Raw genomic sequence first — 27,957 nt, 5'->3', positions numbered from 1 at the left:
CTGCAGTCTCTTGTCACTTGTGGGTAGCTTCACTAAGATCACTGGCACTGTATAATTTTAAGTCCTTTTAGTGTGAGTGGATGATAGAGGAAATTAACAAGAAATCTCAGCACTTGGATTTCTCATGAAGTAATACACCATCTAGGCCTGGGGTGAAAAAAGCAAATGTTAAAGGCATTTCTTAGAAGGGAAAAAGGGACCCAACAACATGTATGCTATATTTACAAGAGAGGAGTAAAATAACATTAAAGGGAAAGAAGGCATAGATTCTTACTAATAAAATTCAACCTACTGAAACAAGCTGCTTCCTTTTTTCACCCAGCATGGTTAAATAAAGGTTGATTAACTCTAAATAGGAAGTGGGCGTTGTGTAATAGCGCCGTCGGAGCTCAGCATAGTACTGCTCTGCCATCTCTGTCACACTCATGTGAATGTCTACGCACATTCTGGAAAGTTTTTCTTTCATGCGTTCACTTCCAAGGTCAATGTGCAGGAAAAAAGTCCTTGATACAGAATTAAGTGCTTCTCTGGGCCACTGAAAAAAAGATGAAGAGATTACCGAGATAATCTTACGCCAGTTATACATTCAGTGCCTCAAGCATTTTCCATCAGAGTTTTGGTGGTGTTTCTCTCCCTGCCCCACTCCCCAAAATGACTGTGATATTAGAGGTGCTTTACATTCTAGCAGCTTTGAACAGTAAGGTAAAGGTAAAGGGACCCCTGACCATTAGGGGTTGCGGATGACTCTGGGTCTGCGGTGCTCATCTCGCTTTACTGGCCGAGGGAGCCGGCGTAAGGCTTCCGGGTCATGTGACCAGCATGACTAAAGCCGCTTGTGGCAAACCAGAGCAGTGCACGAAAATGCCGTTTACCTTCCCGCCGGAGCGGTACCTATTTATCTACTTGCACTTTGATGTGCTTTCGAACTGCTAGGTTGGCAGGAGCAGGGACTGAGCAACGGGAGCTCACCCTGTCGCGGGGATTCGAACCTCCGACCTTCTGATCAGCAAGTCCTAGGCTCTGTGGTTTAACCCACAGCGCCACCCGCATCCCGCTTTGAAAAGAGCTGAGGCTAAAAGACTGTGTGGGCGCCAGGAGACAGAGTTGCAAGCTAGCACAAGATGTAAGACAATAGAACAACATGTTTACTGCTTACATGACATGAAAATTAAAGTGTGTGCCTTACTTACTGTTTCCATGCTTTTTGGTGTGTGGGTTAATTTCTGCCATGCCTCTTTTAAACCAAAACCTTTTCTATTCTAGAATTCAGATCACATTTCAAACCCTCTACATTCATTTATCTTGTTGCAGCCTTTCAATGGGTGGGTCAGTCGGTCTGCCAGGCAGTCTGATCATTTCCACATTGGCTATGAGGGCGGAGGTTAAATCCCACTAGTGAATTTATGACTGAAAGTTGAGGTTTAAACCAGGGGTTTCCTGATTTGTAGCTCCGTCTCTTAGCCAATAGGCTCAGACTCAGCACTGCAACTTCGACTGGAACTGAAATTTTGCGGAGGTCGTTGTTGAAGGAAAACATTTCAACAGAACGAAACGAGCCATCTCAATCAAATATAACAATTATGCATCAGCTGGACTTCTCAACAAAACTGAAATTAGTTACCTGCACAAACCAATCAATAGTGCAGCAATTCACAAGTGATGGAAACATTCGACAGCGTGCTCGAAAAGCGTCTCCTACAGGGCTCATGCACAGAACAATATGTAGCTTCTGGCGAACTCGATTAATGAAGAACTGAAAAACCTGAGAAAAGGCAGTCATGAATGTTCATTCAAGGATAAGAAGACAGCACAGCAGTAATTAGGTTGTTAGCACAAATAAAATTGAGGACACTCATAAACTGTAAAAAGCTGTAGGTTGGGTTACTTTATGGGCTATTTCCATATCTAACCCATGAGTTTAATCTCTGATACAGGATGAGAACAGCAGCAACAGGAAAATGTCCTCTTCTTTTCATAGCTGAAAATTACAGATGTAAGAATATGTAGTTATTTAAATATTGTCGATGTCCCCTCCAAAAAAGTTAATATAATGCATTCAAGGTAGTATTTATAATGCATCCTACCTCATCTCTGTTGCCCTCTGGTATACCAGCTTCTTTTGCTTTGGGTCGGGTAGCTGCCATAACAAACTCCAGCTCGTCTTTTTCAAACAGATTAGGCACCTCTCCAGAATTCAAAATGTTGTTTATATCTTCGAGAAATTCCTCTACAACAATCTACAAATTTTGTAAATATCAGTTTTGAAGAAAAGGTGTTGCAGAGTTAAAAACAACAACTCCGCAATCAGAAAATAAAAGTATCAGTAAATCACTTTTTTTAAAAAAACCTTTTATCTGCTCTAAAATTAGAATATAAGAAGAGTCTGAATATTTTAATGTTCAGTTTCACTGGATGACCCCACGTTCAAGTATTATGAGGCAACAGAGAAGGATACTTTTTTGTCCACTTTCTACACCTTGTTTTATATACTTCCTCTTACTCTACCCACCTTTCTTTCCTTAAATTAAAAAGCTCCAGATGCTATAACCTTTTCTCATAGGGGAGTTGCTCCAGGCCAGTGATCATTTTGGTTGGCTTTTTCCTGCATCTTTTCCAATTAGTATCATCCTCACTTTGCTGGTGGGAGTGCATAGGACCCTGACTAACAAGTCAATCAAAACTGGGCCTGGAATACAGTGAGTTGAAGTGCAGTGGCAGATCCACTGCTGCATTCAAAGGCTGGCCTGCTAGCTCAAACTGAGTTGGGAAGGTTGGGGGAAAGGGTTTGTTTTTTGGGGGGTAGGGGGTTGCGACAAAGGGAAGTTATTCAAAAACTGTGATATGCTAGTTCTAGGCTGTTTAAGTTGGGAGCTCCAAGGACGAGGCCTCTAAGCAGATCAGAGAGGCTTTGTTTGGGCACACAGTGCATTCAAAGATGGCAGCTCTGTGCCTTATTTGGGGCTTTCCCAGTAGTTACTGCCTGCTGGAGAACCACCACCAGCTTTCCACAGGATTGCACAATGTTGGGGCCTGCACTGTGGATTTTCACATCCGTTTCCATATATCCCATGATTTTTCTATAACCAAGCCTGTTCCCCACTTGAGCTGCTACTGAACTTTTGACTTAAATGGTACCCAGAGTTCCTCAAATCTGGGTAGTCCCTGCAATGAGCTTTTCACAGCCTGAACAATCTCTCAAGGTGCCATATCTAATTAACAACCGCTTTGTGATATCTATCACCTGTAAATATTGAAAGAAGGAAACTAATTTAGTGTCGCCAGTCTCATGCTGGGGAATGCTCTTAGACCAGCAGAGATTTAGCAGGCATTTCATGAAGACCTTCTGGGGCCAACAGGCCTACACGGGAATTTAAATTTTCTTGTTTAGCAAGTCATTTTTATGATCATTCTGTGGTTTTATTACTACGCTGTCAAACAGGGCAGTCCTATTCATATGTACACAGAACCAAGTCCTATTGCAGAATTCAACATCACACTTCTACTAGTGTTCTGTTTGAGCAATCATATCAGCTTGCCAGATGGCATGACCCGCCCCCCCCCCAATTACCTCACACATACATTGCTCTGGGGGTTCTCCTGACATGCCGACCCAATTTAGTGGGATTGCAGGGGGAGGAGAGGTGAGAAGCCCCGTTGCACCGGTGAAAGCTGTCACACAGGGCTTCTGCTGATGGGCTTGTTAGGTGAATCCTGCCCACAGAAACTTAATCCCACATCCTTCTAACACCCAGTACTAAGGGTGAAAATCCCCTTAATTACTATGTGGCAGTCACTGATCATTTCTGGCTCCTGCTGTTCCTCCTGCCAACCTCCTTTCTGGCTCCTGCTGTTCATCTAAGGCTGTGATGTACTCACAAGGCATCTAAGGCTGTGATGTACTCACTTAGAGAATAAAGAAATAAGAGCCAGCAAAAAACACTAATAAAAATAATAAAATTGCATGCAAACATTTTAGCAATCAAAAATGTTGTAAAGCATTTTAATAAAAAGCTTCAGATATCTTCCTTAAAAATGTTTCCTGTTTCTATGAGTTATTTGACCTTTAGTTATTTTATGAAGCTTATTATTCCCTTTCTGAATCATTTTGGTTGTATAAACAACACTGTATAAATCAGGTAGCATTTTATTACCCAGATAAGATTTTAGCAGCAAGCACAAAGTGAATTTGATTTTTATTTCAGCTGTTCACACCTGCGTGTCCGTGAAAAGGAAAACCATATCTTTGTCTTCCACCCCTGCCATTTTATATAGCTTCCTAAGGTCATCGTGAAAAGTGTCGTAATTATAACCACGGCTTAGTTCTATTTGAAAGCATTTGTAGCCACATATATGAGAGGCGAGTCTAGTTAGAGACTGCTTGCCCGTGCCTCCAACTCCAACAAGCAGGGCATTTCCTCTTTCCTGGCGAATCATTCGAGCAATTCTGTGGGGGAAATTGAACATAAATTTGAAATGGTTAGCATTCATATGAGCAAGAGATATAAAGAAGACCCTTTTCCCCACTACCCTCCTCATTTACTGCCATCTTACTAAAGCAGCACAGCAGTGTAAAAGGTTTCTTTCATTCTGGAAATCCACATTCATGCCTATGAGAAGGAGGGTCTCCAGCAATAAAGAGTTTTCCCTTTGCCATTCTGAACTTAAGCAATGGGCTCATTATACTCAGTCACACACATTTCTATCTATGTTTTAGAGACCCAAACGACATACATACTTCATGCCCACCAGGACAATTCCCAGATCTACACACTAAACCAGAACTCCTTGCTGAGGAGGAGCCCATTGTGCAGGTACCTCTCCAGCCCAAGGAGGTCGCAATCCCTTCTCTTGAAAACTCCAGCACAGATGTCATTGTATGACCACATCTTCTCTTGCTGCATTGCAGCCAATGACACCGAAAGCAGACTGCACCCTTTCAGATGAACAGGCTCCTTTCATGGAAGGTAAAGTTAGCAACTATTTAAGGCTCAGTCTTAGCCTGCCACTGAAATAACACCTGAGGTCTGCTCTTATGAAGTCCCCAGCCTAAGCCCTTTGTGGAGCTGTCCAAGGTACCACTGAAACCTTCCCCTGACTTGGCTTGCCACTGCTGAAGCACAAACCTCATTACAGCAACCACACCCCGGGCCCTCCCAGTCCCTCTCAGTATCAAGAAAGTATAACAAGCGGATAGAAACAGAACCTATTCAGCTGACGCTGACACAAAACCCCACACGTACACTATAAAAAGGAATATGTTTCGGCACACCACTCCTCCTCTCCTTCTTCGCCAACCTTATACTGTAAAGGTAAAGGTAAAGGTACCCCTGCCCGTACGGGCCAGTCTTGACAGACTCTAGGGTTGTGCGCCCATCTCACTCAAGAGGCTGGGGGCCAGCGCTGTCCGGAGACACTTCCGAGTCATGTGGCCAGCGTGACATCGCTGCTCTGGCAAGCCAGAGCCGCACACGGAAACGCTGTTTACCTTCCCGCTAGTAAGCGGTCCCTATTTATCTACTTGCACCCGGGAGTGCTTTCGAACTGCTAGGTTGGCAGGCGCTGGGACCGAACAACGGGAGCGCACCCCGCCGGGGGGATTCGAACCGCCGACCTTTCGATCAGCAAGCCCTAGGCGCTGAGGCTTTTACCCACAGCGCCACCCGCGTCCCCTTAACCTTATACTGTACTCAACACTAATGTCTCAAAACAAATGTAACTGATCTGTAGAAAAGACTTTACAACTTGAAATAAGAGACATTGCACGTGCTTTTGTAAACCAAGAAAATCTTCAATAAAAACTGTTTTTTTAAAAAATAAAGCAAGGAACTTATTTACAGAAATGTACTTTCCACTTTATATAGGCATGCTGTCATTAGTTTATTAATATAGTATTAACTCATTTATATTATTGATATTTGGTTAATGGCAGTGTAATTATTTACCTTGAAACATGCTCTATAGCATCTTGGAAGAATACCAGTTTGGTTTCCTTAGCGTTGGTTATATTATAATCATCCAGATAGTCTTGCAGAACCCCCATAATCTTTTCTAGATCAGTTAGCTCTTCATAAATGCGTTCAGCTTTCTCAACTCCAATCTAAAATGAACAGAGAAGGAAAATAAGATTGTGATCAAAAGGAATGGAAATATAATGCTACCCCATCAAATGCTGACTGTAAAAAAGCATAGCTTAATGGTGACAGGAGAGAGTCAAAGTCAATAGAAATGTGAGCCAATTAATTATGTGAAATTTTTGCAGACTCTTGGGAAATCATTACTTCTCATGTTGGGCATATTTGTGAATATTACAAATTAGGGAGACAATCCTTTCATCCGTGAGTTCATCAGCTCATATGAGAGGAGATCCCAATCAGCCATGCTTGGGAACAACAGATCACACCACCCATTTGTTTTATTGAACCATTCCATTCCTTCCTAGGCCAGTTGCTCATGCTCCTTGGCACGTATTGTTTGTACACAGGGCCTGAAGAGAAAAGTGAAAGCTAGATGCATGTGAGCTTCACACTGAAAGTCATAATTTGTGTATTTCACCTTCCAGCCACAAGAGTAAGCTAGTAAAGGTAAAGGTACCCCTGACCATTAGGTTCAGTTGCAGACGTCTCTGGGGTGGCGGCGCTCATCTCGCTTTACTGGCTGAGGGAGCCGGCGTACAGCTTCCGGGTCATGTGGCCAGCATGACTAAGCCGCTTCTGGCGAACCAGAGCAGCGCACGGAAAAGCCGTTTACCTTCCCTGCACTTTGACGTGCTTTTGAACTGCTATAGAGTGCTTATTAAGCCAGCTAATGAGAAAGGAAAGAGTGCTCTTTTACTGTGCAGCAGTGACCATCTGGGAATGGATCATGTCCAATGGTTTTTAGGCTACCGGATATTCAATTACCTGATCTACCTGCAATCATATTATTTAAATTTAGCCCAAGATAATATTTTCATCCGGATGCTAGTAATCCCCCCCCCCCAATATATATCAGATATATTTCTAGTTCTAACCTGAGATCCATTTACTGTAATCAGTAAATTCTATTGTTTATAGCCAATGACCATCACAATACGAGCACAAATCACACAGCTAGAAAACAGAAGACATTGCAGGCACCAGACCAGGACAAATCTACAATGTCCCAAGCGTTCCTTCTAGTCAGCATCCCTAGAGTCTAGCGCTTGCACTATCCAGAAAGGTTGCCCTTTTCTGACCATACTAAGAGTATGTTAAATATAAATGAAAATGTGTATTGTTTTCCTTGTGAGGAATATCTGTATGATGGCTGCTTTTCTAAGCAATCCTCCTGGAGAGTTTACTGAGGATCATCTCCACTCCTTTGAATGACTAAAAGAAATAGACACAGGGTGTAAATATGTACAATTTTTCTGGCAAAGGGTGTTTAAGGAGATAACAGAAATCACTGGGTTAAAGCTGACCGAAAGTCCAGAGGTAGCATTATTCTCAATTTACGATGGGGTGGAAGGTTCACAGGCTATGAAGGACTTGCTCACAAATTTATTGACGGCTGCACGAGTTATTATAGCTATGAAGTGGAAGGGGCAAGACAAATATAAAATGGAAGAGTGGTATAAAGAGGTGAGGGGTATAGCTATTAATGATAAATTAACATGTGTTATTAAGGTAAGATGGGGAACATGCAGGAGAAATTATTTTGAGGAGACACAGAAGGTGATTTGTACTGTTAAAATGGAAAAGAGTCAAACCATCGCAAGAGGTGTTGAAATTTTGGAAGGTTGGATAGTTAGAACGGAATGGTCTTGGGGGTGGGGTGCACATTTTAATTGTAATTTATTTACTGTTATTACTTTGTTTTAAAAAAATAAAAATAAAAGAAATCAACACTATCCATCCATTCATATTATTTATCATCCTTTCTACAATTTATGATTGAAATCACCTGCCACTGAGCAGTTTCCTTCCATCAAACCTCAGTTGGAGGAAATACAGTTTCACGAACACAAACCATATTTATGTAGGTAAATATCTGGTAATTAGAAGTACTGAGGTTTATCTCTCAAGGCTGCAGATATTGCTCTAGGAAAGATTCCAATGCAAAGGAGCAAGAAACCCCCAACATGCTCCTTCCATATGCCTGTGCCACTGCCATCTGGTGACCAGCTGTTGGCTTTCTGCATTGATTTGAACTGTCAGCTCTGAAGTCGGTTCAGAACTTATTGCTGAATGTGACAGCTCCTTTTAATTTAATGGACATTTCACATCTGAGAAAACTCCATCTCCATAGCACAGATAACATTCAAGTGACTGTTTCTTGTGAAAAATTATCGGGCAGTCCTAGCAGCCTCCACTATTTATTTATGAGTGATATCTCAGCCCCAAAACTGCTGCTGGAGGTCTAGGAATGAGGCCAGCTGAGTTGTCTGTGGCCAGCAGGAGACACATCCAGAAGCTGACAGAAGAAATGGACTATTCAAATAAATATCAGATGTCAAGCTGGCTGGCTATTTTTTCCACTCTATTCAGTTATCTGATGGCAACGTTCTTGGTGCTGCTCACATTCAAGAATTATTTGCAAGCTGTTTCCAAGGCCTCATAATACTAGTTTTTCTGAGACTCCAATACTTTGGCCACCTCATGAGAAGAGAAGACTCCCTGGAAAAGACCTTGATGTTGGGAAAGATGGAGGGCACAAGGAGAAGGGGACGACAGATGATGAGATGGTTGGATAGTGTTCTCAAAGCTACCAGCATGAGTTTGACCAAACTGCGGGAGGCAGTAGAAGACAGAAGTGCCTGGCGTGCTCTGGTCCATGGGGTCACGAAGAGTCAGACACGACTAAACGACGACAATATAAGAAAGATGTTGTTGGCATCCATCTGTCTCAAGAGAGAATGGAGTGCGCCTCCAGGGATGAAGTCCAACCATTGAATTAGCAGCACTGAAGTGACCTCCCCAGGGTGCAAGCCTGGGCAGGATGTATAGAGGCCTGGGCTGCCCAGATGACAAGACCCCCCTCTCAACTTCGCTGATATAGCCCAAGGGAAAGCAGAGCAATATGTTTGGCACCAGCCTAGCTGCAGGAGTTGCTGGAAGGAGGTGTACAAGATGCCATCCAACCATCTTAGTGACTCCACTCTAGATTTGTGTAGGTTTTATTTCTTATCCTTTTCTCCTCCCAAAGATTTCCTGCAAGCCAGTGGAGGAAATGCTTCATGTGCATCCAGGATGGGGGGGAAATGTTTTAATTCTTAGCAGTTTTTATCACATCGCACTATAATTTTTTTACTTTTATCAATCTGGCATAAGAACCGCACTAAATCTCACCGTAAAAATACCACCTAAATTCACAGTGTTTCTACAGCAGAGTTCATTTACTTTACAGGTCACATTGTGTCTTTGTACCTCAAAAACAAGAGCCCCATTTTATAGAAGTCAAATCATAAAGACATTGTTCTATCCAGTTTTATTTTCTACGGAATCCTCACCTTTATGTAGTCACCAAATAAGATGGGTTTAGACACAAATGAGTCTGGATCAATAGAGACTCCAAAATATTTGCCTACAATGTAAAATAGGTGGGTTAAGTTAATGTTAATTCTGCAAGCATGAAGTATGCAGATTAAATATAATATATACTAGTAAAGTAAGAATCCTTACTGGCCATGTCAGATAACATGGAATAAAAATATTGTTTATCTTCGCTACAGATGAGACGGTCATGGAAAACTCTTTGGGACTCGTGACAGAACAGCCTGAATATCTGTGCCTGGTCTCGAACTGACATGGGGCTGCATTGCAACATGCCTGCAATAGAAAAATACATTAAAATTGTGATAATATATGTAAAAAAAAAACTTGAAAACTTGAAAAAATCCTTTTAAAGCAAATTTAAAACCAATACTTAAACATGCTTGCAGAGGATTTGTTGGGTTTTAAAACTGTTAGTGACAGCTTTTGATGTCCAATTAACACACATGTGTTCATCATTTATTGGTTGCAGCATCAAACGGCAGCTTGGTTTTACCCTTGAGTCACCCTAAATTAATCACCACAACAGAACAACATATGGTTGCAGGGGGGAGTCTAGTGATGTTGGAGAATTCTGATGAAAACAGAAAAGGGAGTGGAAATTGCCAGTACAGTTGTACCTCCTTTGGCATCCAGGATCCGTTCCGGAGCCCTGGACGCTCGACAAAAGGGATGCTCAACAAAGCGCCGCTCTGCGCATGCGCGATTTAGTGCTTCTGCGTGTGCAGCAAACCTGGAAGTAACCCGTTCCGGTACTTCTGGGTTTGCCGTGGACGTTCGAAGAAATGGACCCTAAATGGGGCGGACTCAAAATGTGGTACGACTATATTTGCTTATTAGTCCCCTCTCCTGTAAGATGTAAAAAGGGTAAGGTAAAGGTAAAGGTACCCCTGCCCGTACGGGCCACTCTTGACAGACTCTAGGGTTGTGCGCCCATCTCACTCAAAGAGGCCATGGGCCAGCGCTGTCCGAAGACACTTCCGGGTCACGTGGCCAGCGTGACATCGCTGCTCTGGCGAGCCAGAGCCGCACACGGAATGCCGTTTACCTTCCCGCTGGTAAGCGGTCCCTATTTATCTACTTGCACCCGGGGGTGCTTTTGAACTGCTAGGTTGGCAGGCACTGGGACCGAAGAGCGGGAGCGCACCCCGCCACGGGGATTCGAACCGCCGACCTTTCGATCGGCAAGCCCTAGGCACTGAGGCTTTAACCCACAGCGCCACCCGCGTCCCAAAGGGTAATACTCTCTAAAATCTTAGTTTTGTGTGGGATATCACTGGGGGGGTATCAGCAAAGATACTTGAAGATTTGCAGAATCTGCTTATAAACTTTGCATGAAATGGGGGGGGAAACCAAGAGTTATGGGGGAGTGGGTTGTGGCTAAAAATAATTAAGAAATTGACTATCCTTCTCATCCATTAAAGGATATTTCAAGGCAGCAACATTAATGTATTTAAAAGCCTGGTTTCGGTCTGCTGAGTAAGATATATAAAATCATTATAGAGAGAGACATTCAATGATCACCTATAAAAATAACTGGGAGAGAGAGCTGGGTTGTCAAATTCCAACAGATGTTTAAAACTGCATTTGGAATAAAATCCCCAAGCAGAAAGTCAGCACAAATTTGAAGATAACTTTTGCAAATTCTCCAGTAGTATTTAGCCCCTACAAGTTTTAACCATATTTATAGTAATGTTTGTAATACATGTTGGAGATGACAGACAATAAATGTACATAAAGTCCACATTTTCCAGTTTTGTCTCAGAATAAGGAATTTTTGGGTAGAAAGAATAAATGAGATTGAATTTATAACAGGTTATATTTAAGCTCTTGTAAGACCCTTTGATTGTACTCAGAGTGATCTGAAGATAGAGAACTGTACTGCATCTTTTAACTGCTGGAATGTTGATCTCTGCAAAGTTAAATAAAATAAGGACTCCAACGGATGAATAATAGATTATGAAATTATGGGAAATGGTATGCACAGTCAAACTAACTAATAGGGTAAGGGTTAGAGAGGGGTGACAATATTGGCATACTTATTATGTACTGGAGTAAAAGGCTCAATATAATGCACAACCCTATGCACTTACTTTGTTGTAATACACGTTATTTTGTTTTGTTTTTAAGTATGTGATGTACATTATGCACAATTATGATAAACAAAATAACCTTTTGATTTTAAAAAAGGAAAGAAAAGAAAGAACATGGTGTTGAGTTAACAGCACAGCTTTACTTTTACAATTTTAATTTTACGCAGTATTGCACTGGCTGTCTTCTTCTATTTCAGTACAAGTCTATACTGCTACTACTAACGTTTCTCTATTCTCTTGAAATGAACTTTCAAAATTCACAGTAACTCTAGAGGAATGCAATGCACTGCTTTTTCACAGCAATATGCCAAGAATAAAGTTATTTAAAGGTAAAACATAGCATGCTAACATTAGACAGTAGAGAAAAATTACTGAGGAAAATAATTATTGACAATGTGAGCACAAAACTGGTACAGAGATTGTGCCAAGTGGAAATACACCTTACCTTGCACACATTTTGACAAATCACGTAAATTAAACACATAATGGGATTTTGCTGGTGTTGGAAGGAGATCAATGCTCATTCTTTGATATATTTCAACAGCAGCCTCCACTATACTTTTTGCACTCTGCCTTACTGTTGTAGAGAAGTCAGCCAAAAAGCCTTTTAAAATAGCCTAGTACGAGGAAAAACAACAAAACAAAACTTAAGCTCAAAATGTAATTAAAGTTTTGTGGTGTTCTCTCTTTTATTCTACTCAAGCCAGCTGTGATTTCAATGTTTCTTTTAAAAAGTGGAACTACATCTTTTTATATTAACAGAAAAGCACGTCCTGTATTTCTTTCAGGCATTTGCTAGTCCAACTATTGATCTATTATTGTGTTTGAGTGCCAGTTCACATATTCAGTTTTCCCCATTCATCCCAGTGAGAAACTTCCATGTGTGCAAACAAATCCATCAGCATGAATGGTGAAATGTGAACAAGCAGTACTGCTAATGGGTTTATCGTGTTAAGGTGCAATTTTCAATGGCAAAGATTTCATGGTGGGCTCAGTAGGTAGGGCAGGGATATTTGCATTTGGTTTGCTCTGGTGCTTTTTAAACAACTTGCTTTAATTTGTGAAGACACAGAAAAGGGTGATGGCACCAAGCAATATTAGACACAACTATGCAGACCATTTACCATCGGCTGGGTGAGGACTGCAGGGCCTGCTCCCTTCCAGGGCCTTTTCCAACTGGCCCAGGGGGCGTGGCCCAGGCCCTCTCTCCCGGCTATAAAGGGACTCCTGCTGCAGGAAATCCTCGGACCATCGGCTGGGTGAGGACTGCAGGGCCTGCTCCCTTCCAGGGCCTTTTCCAACTGGCCCAGGGGGCGTGGCCCAGGCCCTCTCTCCCGGCTATAAAGGGACTCCTGCTGCAGTGAGGCCTCGGACCATCGGCTGGGTGAGGACTGCAGGGCCTGCTCCCTTCCAGGGCCTTTTCCAACTGGCCCAGGGGGCGTGGCCCAGGCCCTCTCTCCCGGCTATAAAGGGACTCCTGCTGCAGTGAGGCCTCGGACCATCGGCTGGGTGAGGACTGCAGGGCCTGCTCCCTTCCAGGGCCTTTTCCAACTGGCCCAGGGGGCGTGGCCCAGGCCCTCTCTCCCGGCTATAAAGGGACTCCTGCTGCAGTGAGGCCTCGGACCATCGGCTGGGTGAGGACTGCAGGGCCTGCTCCCTTCCAGGGCCTTTTCCAACTGGCCCAGGGGGCGTGGCCCAGGCCCTCTCTCCCGGCTATAAAGGGACTCCTGCTGCAGTGAGGCCTCGGACCATCGGCTGGGTGAGGACTGCAGGGCCTGCTCCCTTCCAGGGCCTTTTCCAACTGGCCCAGGGGGCGTGGCCCAGGCCCTCTCTCCTGGCTATAAAGGGACTCCTGCTGCAGTGAGGCCTCGGACCATCGGCTGCGTGAGGACTGCAGGGCCTGCTCCCTTCCAGGGCCTTTTCCAACTGGCCCAGGGGGCGTGGCCCAGGCCCTCTCTCCCGGCTATAAAGGGACTCCTGCTGCAGGAAATCCTCGGACCATCGGCTGGGTGAGGACTGCAGGGCCTGCTCCCTTCCAGGGCCTTTTCCAACTGGCCCAGGGGGCGTGGCCCAGGCCCTCTCTCCCGGCTATAAAGGGACTCCTGCTGCAGGAAATCCTCGGACCATCGGCTGGGTGAGGACTGCAGGGCCTGCTCCCTTCCAGGGCCTTTTCCAACTGGCCCAGGGGGCGTGGCCCAGGCCCTTATCTGGAACAAACTTTTGGGGAAGTGTGGGAAGTGTTCTGCCATTGCTTCCCTGTTCCAGGTGGTCAATGTGCTTTAAAATGTCCTCAAGCAGTCGGTGGCAATTTAAATTTTTATTCCTTTTTTTCTTTTTTCCTTTGTTGGGGGTGGGTGGGTGGGATGGATAGTTGGTTGGGGATTAATTTTAGTACAATTGTTCTGTTCCTTTTTGTTGTTGTTTTATTGGTTCTGTATAGTTTGTGTTTTGTTTTTAAGGGGTGGGATCAGGGCTGCCTGGGAGTGGCTCCCTAGCCAACACAATGGCTGGGACAAGTTTCACAGGGGGGAAAGCACTGGGACATCCGATCTCGGTGATCATGGGCAGGAGGCGGAGTTACGCTAAGACCAGACCATGTCATTACCGAGGAGGCAGGTTTAGTCGTTGTTTGAAGACTATCCCTGCCTCCGGGTCTGGCCTTGACCGGATGGATACTGGAATCAACAAGGGAAACCCACATGACCTGAAAGTGTTGCTGTGCAATGCCAGGTCAATGATGAATAAAACCACTGCCATCCACGACTTGATTGTGGATGGAGGATTTGACCTGGCATGTGTGACAGAGACCTGGTTGGAGGAAGCAGATGGGCCTGTCCTTGCCGCTGCTTGCCCACCAGGTTTCTCTTACGCACAGCAACCCAGGTCATGTGGGCGGGGAGGGGGGGTTGCAGTGATCTTTAGGAAGTCACTAGCTTGCACCAGGCGTCCTACTGGGAAGATCCAGCTCTCTGAGTGCATGTTCTGGAAGTTGGGCAATAGGGGCAGTACAGGATTCCTTTTGGTGTACCGACCTCCCCGCTGCACCAAGGATTCCCTGTCCGAGCTGCTTCAGGTCGTGGCGGATTTTCTCCTGGAGACACCTAGTTTGGTTGTCCTAGGGGATTTTAACATCCATGCCGACACGACCTTACAAGGGGCTGCTCGGGACTTCGTGGAAAGCATGGCCTCCATGGGGCTGTCCCTGAATAAGTTTGGCCCAACTCATAGTCATGGACATGCCTTAGACCTGGTGTTCACCTCTAGTGACGTGGGTGATCTGACACTAAGTAAAAGTGAAACAAAAGAAGTGCCATGGTCAGATCACTTCCTGGTGCAACTGGACTTCTCCGCGACCCGTCCCCTCTGCAGGGAGGTGGGACCAATTCGGATGGTCCGCCCCCGCCACTTAATGGATCCAAATGGTTTCCAGAGAGTGGTAGGGGATGCTCTAACCCATGTTGATGGCCTTTCAGCTGATTCCCTGGTGGCCCGCTGGAATGTGGAGTTAACCAGGGCTATCGACTGTCTGGCTCCGAAGCGCCCTCTCCGATTGCATGGAGCCCGGACAGCCCCGTGGTTTTCTTCAGAGCTGAGGGCGATGAAACAATCGTTGAGACGGTTAGAGCGTCGGTGGCAGAAAACTCACTCCGAATCTGACCGGACACAGGTTAGAGCTCAACGTCGAGCCTACCAAGTGGCGATAGCGACGGCGAAGAAGACCTTCTTCACCGCCTCTATTGCATCTGCAGAAAATAGTAGCAGGAGACTCTTTCAGGTGGTTCGCAACTTAACGGAACCACCTTTACCACCGGGGCCTTGTAAAGACCCCAAGATCTCCTGCAATGATTTTGCAAAGTTTTTTGCAGATAAAATCACTCATATTCGGAAGGAGCTAGACACCACCGTGGGAGCAGGGCCGGGGCGGGAGAGTGCTAGAGCTCTGTCTGGTCAAGTTGCATGGAATCAATTTCAATCCGTTACCCCCGAGGATGTGGACAGGCTGCTTGGACGCGTGAAACCAACCACCTGTCTCCTTGATCCTTGCCCATCCTGGCTAATAAAAGCTAGCCGGGAAGGACTGGGCGATGGGCTCTGCGGGGTGGTGAATGCTTCCCTCTGTGAGGGAACATTCCCAGATCTGCTGAAAGAGGCGGTCATTAAACCGCTTCTTAAAAAACCATCTTTAGACCCGGCCAGTATGGCCAACTATCGCCCAGTCTCAAATCTTCCATTCTTGGGCAAGGTGATTGAGCGTGTGGTTGCTGAACAACTCCAGGCACGCCTGGAGGATGCGGACCATTTGGATCCCTTCCAATCGGGATTCAGGCCTCACCATGGGACTGAAACTGCCTTGGTCGCGCTGGTTGATGATCTCCGGCGAGCTAGGGACAAAGGTGAGAGTTGTTTCCTGGTTCTGCTGGATCTCTCAGCGGCCTTTGATACAATCGACCATAACATCCTTCTGGACCGTCTAGAGGGGCTGGGAGCTGGGGGCACTGTTATACAGTGGTTTCGCTCCTTCCTCCTGGGCCGTGTTCAGAAAGTGGTGGTGGGGGATGAGTGTTCAGACCCCTGGGCCCTCACTTGTGGGGTGCCTCAGGGTTCCGTCCTCTCCCCCATGCTTTTTAACATCTATATGAAGCCGCTGGGAGAGATCATCAGGAGGTTTGGACTGGGTGTCCATCAATATGCAGATGATACCCAGCTCTACCTCTCTTTTAAATCAGAACCAGTGAAGGCGGTGAAGGTCCTGTGTGAGTGCCTGGAGGCGGTTGGAGGATGGATGGCGGTTAATGGATTGAAGTTGAATCCTGACAAGACAGAAGTACTGTTTTTGGGGGACAGGAGGCGGGCTGGTGTGGAGGACTCCCTGGTCCTGAATGGGGTAACTGTGCCCCTGAAGGACCAGGTGCGCAGCCTGGGAGTCATTTTGGACTCACAGCTGTCCATGGAGGCGCAGGTCAATTCTGTATCCAGGGCAGCTGTCTACCAACTCCACCTGGTACGCAGGCTGAGACCCTACCTGCCCGCGGACTGTCTCGCCAGAGTGGTGCATGCTCTTGTTATCTCCCGCTTGGACTACTGCAATGCGCTCTACGTGGGGCTACCTTTGAAGGTGACTCGGAAACTACAACTAATCCAGAATGCGGCAGCTAGACTGGTGACTGGGGGCGGCCGCCGAGACCACATAACACCGGTCTTGAAAGACCTACATTGGCTCCCAGTACGTTTCCGAGCACAATTCAAAGTGTTGGTGTTGACCTTTAAAGCCCTAAACGGCCTCGGCCCAGTATACCTGAAGGAGCGTCTCCACCCCCATCGTTCTGCCCGGACACTGAGGTCCAGCTCCGAGGGCCTCCTGGCGGTTCCCTCATTGCGAGAAGCAAAGCTACAGGGAACCAGGCAGAGGGCCTTCTCGGTAGTGGCGCCCGCCCTGTGGAACGCCCTCCCAGCAGATGTCAAAGCGATAAGTAACTACCTGACATTTAGAAGACATCTTAAGGCAGCCCTGTTCAGGGAAGTTTTTAATCTGTGATATTTTACTGTATTCTTTGTTTCTATGGAAGCCGCCCAGAGTGGCTGGGGAAACCCAGCCAGATGGGCGGGGTACAAATAATAAATTATTATTATTATTATTATTATTATTATTATTTACCGTGTCAAACAAATGCTGACTATAACAATGTATTTCAGGCTTATTTAGGAGAATGTCTCTCAAAAAAGAAAGAAAGAAAAAAAGAAAGAGCTAGTCTACATCAAAGATAGTCATGGCTAGCTCAAACTTATGTAGCTACATCAAATATTTTAAAGGCCTTTTCATTATCAGTATCATTTCAGAAGTAGGAAAAAACCACACATTTTAGCCTGAAGTTCATTGGGGTGATTAATACTTGCTTCAATTTGCATCAGTCCCCACCTTCAGCCCCGCACCCATAGGTGTGGCAGTGAGTGAGAAAGAGGGCATTTATTTATTTACTTGCTTACTTACAGTTTAATGCCAAAATAGGCTTCTAAGCAGTTTACAAAGTATAAAAAACCAACTTACACAAACAATTACAATATACAGATCCATAATTCAAAAGCTCACTAATACAGTGCTATGACCCTCATGGCCCCTTCCAGCTCTACAGTTGATTCTATGATTGAAGAAATACATCAATTAAAAACAGGATCATGTGGAGTTTTTAGAGAGTGCCGTGGGTACTACCCACTTCTTTTTGCTTATCTACCAGAACAATTGATCCTCTTAGATTTTTGTAGATAGCATGATGACCAAACCACTAACAAACCACAGGAATATGGACGAGAGGTGGTGTATGATAAGATGGTAGTTCTGAGGGGGGCCCTCAGGGGAAAAAAAATTGAGGATCTATAATGATTCATATCTCACAACCCTGTTTTTGTACCAGTGCTAGAAAACACCATTCTGTGATTTTTATGGTTCAGCCAAGAGAGATGTGATACGTGATTTGAGGATGGTTATAAGGTTGGGGAAGTCTAGGGGGGAAATTATGGAATTTCAATTATGGAATTTCAAGAGGATCCATCTTACTGGATACAGCGAGTGCGTCCATGTGCACATATACACATTCTCTCTCCTGCAGCACCCCACTTGCTCATCTGGTATCCACAGACTTGGTCTAAAGTGCACTGATATTTAAAGGCATCAGGACTCTGCATTCAGTGCCAATCTTCAATAACATGCATAAATGCATATCAAAAACTTTCAGCACTTCAGAAAGTAACACATGCTACTAAGAATCTGTATAAGTCCAGCATCTCAGAACAGCCTGTTATGACAGACTGAACAGAAGAATCTATTTTTTGTTCTTTGTTACTGTGGGGAAGTTGCTACTGACCTCGAAAATTTGTTTAAGGCTATGCTCAGAGGGTGTCGGAAGACACAGCATCGCGAAATGTCTAATGAAACGTGCTGTAACTGGATTACGTCCACCACCTGGAGGTGCACAGGCTGAACAAATAGTTACATCCTAGGGGGGGTAAAGATCATAGATATTTTGCGTCAAAACATAATACTTAAGTCTTTAATCCTATAAAAACTTGCTTCTTACATTTAAACCACAGCTTAGATAATATGCCTGATTTCCTATTCTTATTTTTAATTCAGCATCAAATTGTACTGATGAAATTCTATATACAGTAAATATCAAGGCAGGCTAAAATTATTTGTGGTGGCTTGAACCTTAAACCTCATTCAATGCCCTTCAGCAATCATCAGGTGTAAGGAAATGCTGTGTCTGCATAAGTTGAAGGGGAAATGAAGCAGGTGGAAAGCAAAATGAATGAATAGAAGTTTAGAGATGTATAAGGCAGGCATAGGCAAACTCCAGCCCTCCAGATATTTGGGACTACAATTCCCATCATCCCTGACCACTGGTCCTGTTAGCTAGGGATGATGGGACTTGTAGTCCCAAACATCTGGAGGGCTGGAGTTTGCCTATGCTTGGTATAAGGTACCATGATGGATATGTGTTCCAAAAAAAGGCGGGGAAGCCTTTTTTGGAAATAAATGGGGGGTCGTATTGTCATAAAAAAACAGAAATAATAAAATTAAAAACTGAAATGTGTGAGAGAAAGGATGAGCAAGTGAATGCTGGAATGTGAAGCTTGTGCGTTTCCAGAGAATCATGAGAGAAGGACAGAACAACATGTACGCAGGAGCTATTGCTATAACTTGAGGACAGAGGAAGAGGAGAAAACTAAGAAAGTTGCTATGCCTTGTGATTAAACCAGTGGAAGCCAGCAGAGGGAAGTGCTGCCATATATTGACATAACTGACCCTTTGCTTCCCTTTGTTTGGAAGTGTGCCATCCCTCAACCACTTGCTGGTTGAGTTTGTGCCGCACTGTCCTTGCAACGCCTAAGTAAATGTCCTGTTCAGCTGACAATTGGAGTCTGGATCTTACTGACCCGATAGGCTGAACCCACAGGGCATTGGGGGTAAGGAACTGAAATGTACTCAGAGTTGAGTGTTGATTTCATGCTCTTTATTTTAGCTCATGGTAAACAGTGAGTGAGTGTGTTTCCCCCAAAAAACCTCTGGCTTATTTACACAATGGGTCCCGCGTGATTGGCTGATTCAACTCCCCTCCTGGAGCCTTATTGGGTTGCTCCTGCAGGCCAATCAGGTTGCTGCCTTCCAGGATCCTACCTGCCTATTGTTCTAGGAACCAAGCTCAGCACATAACAGGAACCTCAATACTTTCCCAACAGAATAGATGGTACTCAGATTATAACATTCACTGTCACAACCATCTGAAGGCAGACTTGCCTGTATTTCCTTCCAAAACAGTTTCTCTCTGTCGTAGAACCCTCCAAAGTCTTGATACTGTCGTAGTAGCTCAATAGGGGGCTGAGAACCATAACGATCCAATTTAGGCATGTTTAGATCGTCTACAAAAATGACAACTCTTTTTGTCCCTGGTGCTCCTAAACAACAGAAGAGCGGAGAAACCACTGCTGGTAAGTTTTCCCCAAATAACAAAATTAATACACAATAGCACCGAGTTTTTTTACACTTCAGAAATTAGCAGGCTTTCAGTTAAACTGAAATGGAACACTGATTAACCGAAGTTTATTATTTCACAGGCTTTAATTTGACTGTGGCAAATATTAAGTAAATTAAAGACCTGAATAATGTGGCAGAATGGTTGAAATATTACAGAAGTAAACATAAATGCCAAAATACAGATTGACTGTTGTCCTAATGTTGAAAGCAACAGAATCCTTTCTGGATGAATATGCAGTGATGCATATTCTTTACTGGAACCCCTCGTGTTTAGGCAATTTTATGCCATTTTTATCCAAAGCCCTACTCAGACCCCGTGTGGGTATTCAGTATACCTGATGTGACTGTATTCTTAGAAAATGCACTTGATTTAGATTTAGTGCTAAACAAAGCAAATTTTATATTATTGTACAATTTATAGGAGGGAGATATATGTAACAGTGGCAGGGCATGGGGTAGTATGCACAGGAAGGAGCAAAAGAGGATGAATGAAACATGTCCATAACAACTTCCGGTCAAAATATTGTTTCACTTTTCATTAGAGTGCAGTATGTGAAGATATGTTGCATTTCCCAAATGTCAATGCTGCCCTCCTGTGTTAAACTGAATGGAGTACATCAGATTATAGCCTACATCAGGTGCAGGGAAGCTCTGGCTCTCCAGATGTTGCTGAACTAAAATTTCCATAATCCCGGGACATGTTCTGTGCTTGATGGGAGTTATAGTTCAGCAGTATCAGGAAGGACAAAGATTCTTCAGCCCAAGCCTACATTTAATTAAAAACCAACAGCTTTAAAACTGAAGAACTCTGAATCTTCTTTCTTCCTGCTGCTTCCAGGTGTAATTATTTAGCCTTATCTCTGGGAGAATTCTTCTCCATAATTCTGCAGGAAAACCATAGGTAACCTGTTGTGGAGTGTTGTTGAAATCAGCAAAAAGAATGAAGAGTTGATTACAAGGAATACAGCCAACACAATTTAGGCAACAAAATATATTAAATCTCTTTACCTAAAATATTTTTCCGTTTCTTTTCTAATTTCGATTCAATAATCTCCTGTGTCCTTATTGATGAAGTCTGAGCAGAGAAATTTAGGTATACGGGAACATAACCAGCTTCCTCTTGTATTCGGTTTAGCAGTGCCCTTGCAACTACAGACTTCAAATGACAAAAAAAATATAGCAAGCAACAGTGCATTATACGCACAAAAAATAATTGCAGTTACATTCGGAAATATTATTAGCTCCTCATAATGAGTAGAATTCTCTGCTGGACTATACACAGAGAAATCTAGATTTGAGAGATTGTTCCCTGAACAAGTATTTTGAATTTATGCCACCGAAATTTACCACTATCAAGTTGCTAAGTCAGCTAACGATGAGCTTTTCATGGTCACTGGATTTAAAAAATTGTGCGATCTGAAAATGTTGATGGCTTACTTTTCCAAAACATTAATCAAACTTGTTAAATAGCAAATTGTTTACAATGCATCATTTTGTTTTGGAACCTATTTTTCCACTTTTACTCTCATCATTAGATCAGAAGATAATTAGAAGATTACATAAGTAATTTATTCAGTGCCTCTCCCTACAACATTATCTACCTATTCTCCACTCTCTCGGGGAATCTCTATAGATTTAATTAAAACAGTGCCTTAACTAATGTCCCTTAAAATTACTAATTAATAACTTGGTGTATTTGATGTTTGTGGATTTATATAAATGATTCAACTATTTTGTTAAGCAACCAAAAGAAATCTCACCTTGCCAACCCCAGTTATCCCTGTGAACAACACAGAATGTCTGACAGCTAGCAATTTTTCCATAAGAAAGCCATAGCGCACAGTGTCAGTGGTAGGAACAAGCATTTCAAAAAATGGTACAGTGTGACTGTATTTAAATGTAGGTATAATCCGCTCCCAAGGATCCAGTCGCTTTGTCTCAAAATCAATGAAAAGACTCCACAAATCACCGGAAGTTGGAAGCTAGGGAGAAAAAATAATGACATTCATCCTTGTCAAGAACTGGGAAGAAGGGTTGGAATACATGGCAAAAGGGCCGATTGGTCTTACCTGAAGAATAGATTTGATAGGTATCAAATTAGGGAAACAGCTCTCTTTGTACAGGCATATAAGGGTTTTGAATTATTTTGTCAAATACATGCATACCCTGTTCAGAATTTCTCCCTGATTTCTAGACCTGTGGACTACTCTTCCTTCAAGACAGGAGCCGACAATTATTAGCTTGGGGTGATAGGTAGAAGCAGGGGTTGGTGGAAGGATGTTATATATAAAACTGGTTTCTGAATTTTAGAAATTTTAATATTTTAACGTCTGTTTTCATGACTGTTTTACTAGTTGTATTTCACCCTCCAGCGATTGTATAATAAAGGGCAAGACAGAAACTTTACAAATAAACAAACTCTTGGGCATCTTCCCACAATCATGAAGACCAGAACTTTGTTTTGAGGTGTAAGCCCTTCAAAAGGCACTCCATGTTAGAGCCCAAACTGCACATTGTGAATCGCAACAGAAGTTATTGCTGCTAATTGCATTTATTTGTTGCTTATGGCATAAAATGCCTCAGAGTTTCATCACAAAGATATTAAAACACAATTGACACAAAGAGCTCATCCTTTAATAAAATAAAAAGGACAAATCCTACTCCAACCTGCTAAAAGATTAACACAGGCTATCATAATACATAACCCCAATTAAGAGCCAAACACCTGGGAGGACAGGAATGTTTTTACTCGATGCCTAAATCTGATAGTGATGGCACCAGGCATATCTTTCTCCAAAGGGCCTCCCACAATCAGGAGCCACCACTGAGAAGGCCTGTTCTTGTGTTGCCACCCTCTGCACCTCCCTCAGAAGGGACATGGGTGATAAACATAGGGTCCAGTTATGAAGATTCACGGATATTCCTTCACACCTGGAATTCATGAATGAATTTTGTAGGTCACAAAAAGTTGGGTTTAGCTACCCAATTAAAAAATGAATTGTTTGCGGGGCATGTCTGACTCCAAGAGCACTTGTAGAAGTGCCTCTATAAAGGATGTATTCGCAGAAAAATTCTTCCTGCTCTTCCAGATTACGCCGCTCTCACAATCAGTATAAATGAAAATGTTTAAGCAAAATAGTATGCTTCATACCTTGGCATCAGGGTTATCTTCAAACTGCTGTCTTATAAATGTATCGAAACCATCCCAATAGTTCTCTGTTAAATTTCCACCAACTGACCACAAATAACAGAAAACAAAAGTCTGGCATACAAGAGAATTTAACCTAGATTGTTCCTGTACAAAGAAGAAAAGGAAAATAAATACTTTTTTAAAAAAACACGTGCACTATTTTCCCCATACCAGATTAACATACAGAAAACACCAGCAATCTGAATGAGGTAAATTTAAAATTCTCTTTCCTAAAAAATAATATGCTATTATACCTTAGCAGGTATAAGCGACACAGATATGATATTTTCTATTTAACTTGATTTTAGATATTTTCCTGTGTGAGGGTTTTTATGATGTTCTTATCGTTTAATATGTTTTTGATTAAGAAACCTGAGCTGCAACAATTCTATTGAACTCCTATCCCCAAGATGGTGTTTCAGATGCCTGGTCAAAACCGTTTGGGTTTGGGGATTTTTTGCTTGTTTTTAGGAGGCCTTTGCACCCTGAATGCTTCTCAGATGATCTAAAAGTATATTTTTTATCTGAGATTTTAATTTTTGAGGAAAACTTGCATGCATGAGCAGCACCACGTTCACAATAAACTGCTAAGTGGAATCACCCATCCAACAATACACACACGTGCGCACGCGCGCGCACACACACACACACACACACACACACACACACAGAGTTATTCAGTTATAAAAGGGATTATCTGGGAAGACCCACACAGAAATAGTTATTTAAAAGTATAACAGGATATTGATACTGAGGTCTTCCCCCATAATCTACAGACACAAGGAGTAAGAGTAAATAGCTATACCATTGACATATTGGGACCTCCCTTTCCAAGGAGCAGTGATTCCAGTAAACAGCAGAGAGTTGTAACTTTACTGATGTCCACTTGAGATATAGCTTGCGAACACTTTTTGTGAACATATTTCAGGCCGCCTTCAACGTAATGGCAAAACAAGTCAAACAAGTATGTTCGTGTTTCCTCATTGAACTAAAAAACAGAATAAATATTTGTACACAGTTACTATCTTATCCCACTTTGAGAAGTAAGTACAGCTCCTAAGATGAAAGCATCTTTGACATATTAATCCATATGGGAAACATACATTTCCTGCTCACCCCCTCCCTTGGGTGGGCGGGGTTTGCGACACCGCGCAGGCTCCTGGGACTGGGGAGCCACCCACCTTGATACAGGGAGGCCGTTGCTCCGCCCCCATCTCAGCAGGCCTATGGGCAGCCAGCTGGGGGTGGGGCAAGGACCAGCAAAGGACCGATGCTCTTCAGCCCAGGCTCACTTGTTTTTCTTTCCAGGTTCACCTGCCCAACCATCCCTGCATATAACATGGTCTTCTGCTGCAGGCTAACCTCTTGATTTACAGGTCAGCGGGCGCTGCTATGGTCGTAGGATGGTTGCTATATTCAGAACCGGGAAGGAATTTTCCTGCGTTGGCAGGTTTCGCCTTCCCCATAGCATCTCGTCACAACTTTGGCGGTTTTAGGCCTTGGTCGGTATTCCATAGTCTATCTGTGAGTCGGGGGCAGCATATTGATGCACCCCTATGCGGCAGCGTATGCAGGGCCTGTTAAAGGGTTGATTGTGGGGGTCACTGGCCCTACAGCGGCGGCATATAGGTCAAACTCCCGGCTAGGTGAAGTGGGAGAGCAGGCTGGGTAAGTTCATGCTTTCCAGTCCCCTCCCACAACACCTGATTGCCCTGCGCATCCTCAGCCCCTATCGGGCACGAGAGGGATACCTTCCAAGGCCTAAGCCAAGGTTCCCACACCTGAAAATAAATAAAGCAGTGGCCTAATTTAAACCCAGGGGACACGGGTGGCACTGTGGGTTAAACCACAGAGGCCAGGACTTGCCGATCAGAAGGTCGGCAGTTCGAATCCCCGCGATGGGATGAGCTCCTGTTGTTCAGTCCCAGCTCCTGCCAACCTAGCAGTTTGAAAGCATGTCAAGTGCAAGTAGATAAATAGGTACCACTCTGGTGGGAAGGTAAACAGTGTTTCCATGTGCTGCTCTGGTTCGCCAGAAGCGGCTTAGTCATGCTGGCCACATGACCCGGAAGCTGTACGGCAGCTCCCTCGGCCAGTAAAGCGAGATGAGCGCCACAACCCCAGAGTTGGTCACTACTGGACCTAATGGTCAGGGGTCCCTTTACCTTTACCTTTAAACCCATACATTGTTGTCATGTCTCATCTCTTCGGTTTGTGGTGGGCTCCAGGAACAGGGTTTTAGTGCATGGGCTTGCAAATCACTTTCCCTGGTATTGCAGTGCCCCATGCTGACCAAAGTTGAGCAAAAACAAAGCCACTGAAAAACTAGAGGGTCTGAGCATGTTTGAAAGCCTCCAGAAGCATTAAAAATATATATTTTAAAATATTGCTCCAAGAAGCAACCTTTGCCTCCTGTCCACAGCCCCAGTGAGGTTTCAGCACCACAGAGCGTTGGGTGTCAGTTAAAAAGAACACTGAAAGTTTTCCCTTTTGCTTAAAAGTGCTTTTGCAAAACCTACTCTGTCTTCAAGGCCTGCCATCCAAGTCTTCACATATGGGATCCACTTCAGTTCCTCAGGATCAATGTAGACCATTCCGCATCGGCTAACTGTAGCAGGTGAAGCAACCCTCAAGTCTTCCACCTGAAAGTCATGGATATTGCTTATTTCTGCTTCAGTATATAAATTTTAAAAGCCATAAGCAAAGATGCAAATAAATAGTGCGATATCTTTGTTCCAGTTATGCACTGAATGAAGAATTGGGGGGGGGGGGGGGAATTGAACCTGAGAAAGAAAAGTACCTCAAACATCATGTGAATGTACGGTGTGAGTTTGATTCTTTCGCTGTTAGCCAGGCAAAGCATCTTGTTATCATCCAAAACGGTGTTTAGGTTTTCAATCCATAAGGCATCCACAGGTCCATCACTGATGATCCATTTATGATCTTCAGAGGTGTCAACCACAGCAGCTCGAACGCTAAGAGCCATCAGGCCATCTTTCCACTCCAAAGTTAAATTGTTAACCTCACCATATAGTTCACCCATTGTAATTGATTTAGGGTTCAGAACATATGTTTTAACAGGCTGGTAGAAAGGGTTTTCTTCACCTGCTTCATGCAACGCTGCAAGGCTATCTGCCAGAACCTGGTAAACTGTAGTTTTCCCACCTCCGGTTGGTCCAACGAGCATGACACCATGCCTTACCAGCATTGTTTCAAAAAGTTGTATGACTTTATGAACCATGGTATCTTCAGCCTGTAATCCTTTGGAAAGCATGACATCTATTATTGTTGACTGTAGAGTTCCATAGTCATGCTCTGGTATTATGACTCCAGGAAAGAGATCAGATATAATCCCACTGAAAGAAATGAAAGCAAAAGCTTTATTTGATTATTTAAAGTATTTCTATCCCATCTCTCCTACCCTCAAGACAATACTTAAACAACAAAGCAGAACAATAACCCACATTTTATGCAGCAAAGAAGACAGATTTGAGCTTACGTGTGAATCCCCATTCTGTCCAGTGTGGACTCTACAATATATTCAGCTTCATCAACCGATTTCCCCTTTACTAGGAGGTAAGTAGACTGTTCCCACCCTGGAACCACAGAAAAGGGGGATTCCTAAGTAAACTCAATTTCCCCCTTTCTTCCATGGATCCAGGATGGGGCAATCTTGCAAGTAAGTATGCATAAAAGCAATGTACATCAACAGCAATGTACAGTGTGACTGAATTTGGGAGATGCTGCCTTTGGTGAAAGGGACCTCCCAAAGGCAGCATCTGTTGATGTGTACGGAAGGTGTAGGACTGACTTCCACATGCTGACCCTGTAGTTTTCCATAGAGCAGAGTTGGTTGTTGTGGCGATCACACAGGGTCCCCGGACGTTTGACGGTCTATTGATCCCTGTGCCACCACTGCGCTCACTTCCCTGCTGCCACCAACCCGTTTCTCTCGGGTACACACTAAGTCCAGACAGTTGTTAACATTAAACCAAATAAACAAGTTTATTTTATAAGCCTTAACAAGTTGATGGTTTCAGATAATTTTTGTCAGTTTCTTAACCTTAGTTTCTTTACCGGCCTATCCCCTTCCTAATACCTTCTGACTGATTATCCCACTGTTTAACTGACTCCTCTTAACAGATTCTCTCACTCTCTCACAACAGACTAGCCCAACCCACAGACTTATCCTCCCTCTCTCTTCTCTAACTCCAGACTGACTTCTTAACAACTCTAACTCCTCCCCTTGGGTTCCTATTGGTTAATCATTTTACACTTAGTTAACCCTTTCCTTATGAACCCAGTATGATGTCACACACCTAGGAGGGCAAACGCCACAGTTGTACTCTAGGGAGAAAGCAATACTACTCTCAGAGGCTTCCACTCTTTGGGCGTGATATAGTCCTTCAGCCACAAGGAGATGGTTAAAGTGGGCTACTTTACTCAGAGGGAAGACTAGGGTTGACTGAAGGAAAAAAATAAAGCATCGCTGGAGTCATTGGTTCTGGAAAAATAAACATTAAGCGTCCTATTCCTTTTGCTTGGATGGAATGGCCGAAGTCAGTAAGACAATTTACTCTGAACAGTAGAAACTGGAGCTGATCTCTGGAATAAAGGCAGAATCTGCCTTTGGTA

General features: G+C 43.8%; 1 protein-coding gene across 2 annotated transcripts in view; it reads right to left on the bottom strand.

Moving 5' to 3' along the window:
• The window catches only part of DNAH6 (dynein axonemal heavy chain 6), a 124,075-nt gene that overhangs the window by 57,510 nt on the left and 38,608 nt on the right, over nucleotides 1–27,957 (bottom strand). For both annotated transcript variants that reach the window (XM_083419152.1, XM_083419153.1), the window contains 16 exons: nucleotides 26,123–26,678; nucleotides 25,842–25,964; nucleotides 24,128–24,310; nucleotides 23,284–23,427; nucleotides 21,893–22,114; nucleotides 21,141–21,288; nucleotides 19,896–20,053; nucleotides 18,463–18,594; nucleotides 12,048–12,219; nucleotides 9,639–9,785; nucleotides 9,467–9,540; nucleotides 5,943–6,097; nucleotides 4,213–4,444; nucleotides 2,085–2,237; nucleotides 1,622–1,762; nucleotides 293–535 (listed from right to left, as the gene is read on the bottom strand). In XM_083419152.1, coding sequence (XP_083275278.1) covers nucleotides 293–535; nucleotides 1,622–1,762; nucleotides 2,085–2,237; nucleotides 4,213–4,444; nucleotides 5,943–6,097; nucleotides 9,467–9,540; nucleotides 9,639–9,785; nucleotides 12,048–12,219; nucleotides 18,463–18,594; nucleotides 19,896–20,053; nucleotides 21,141–21,288; nucleotides 21,893–22,114; nucleotides 23,284–23,427; nucleotides 24,128–24,310; nucleotides 25,842–25,964; nucleotides 26,123–26,678 — 2,983 coding nt within the window. The remainder of the gene's footprint in view (nucleotides 1–292; nucleotides 536–1,621; nucleotides 1,763–2,084; nucleotides 2,238–4,212; nucleotides 4,445–5,942; nucleotides 6,098–9,466; nucleotides 9,541–9,638; nucleotides 9,786–12,047; nucleotides 12,220–18,462; nucleotides 18,595–19,895; nucleotides 20,054–21,140; nucleotides 21,289–21,892; nucleotides 22,115–23,283; nucleotides 23,428–24,127; nucleotides 24,311–25,841; nucleotides 25,965–26,122; nucleotides 26,679–27,957) is intronic.

Source organism: Podarcis tiliguerta (genome assembly GCF_965153285.1).
Source record: "Podarcis tiliguerta genome assembly, chromosome: 17".
NCBI classification, from domain to species: Eukaryota; Metazoa; Chordata; class Lepidosauria; order Squamata; family Lacertidae; genus Podarcis; species Podarcis tiliguerta.
Note: the sequence above shows the minus strand (reverse complement) of the source record. Positions and strands in the feature narration are given on the sequence as shown.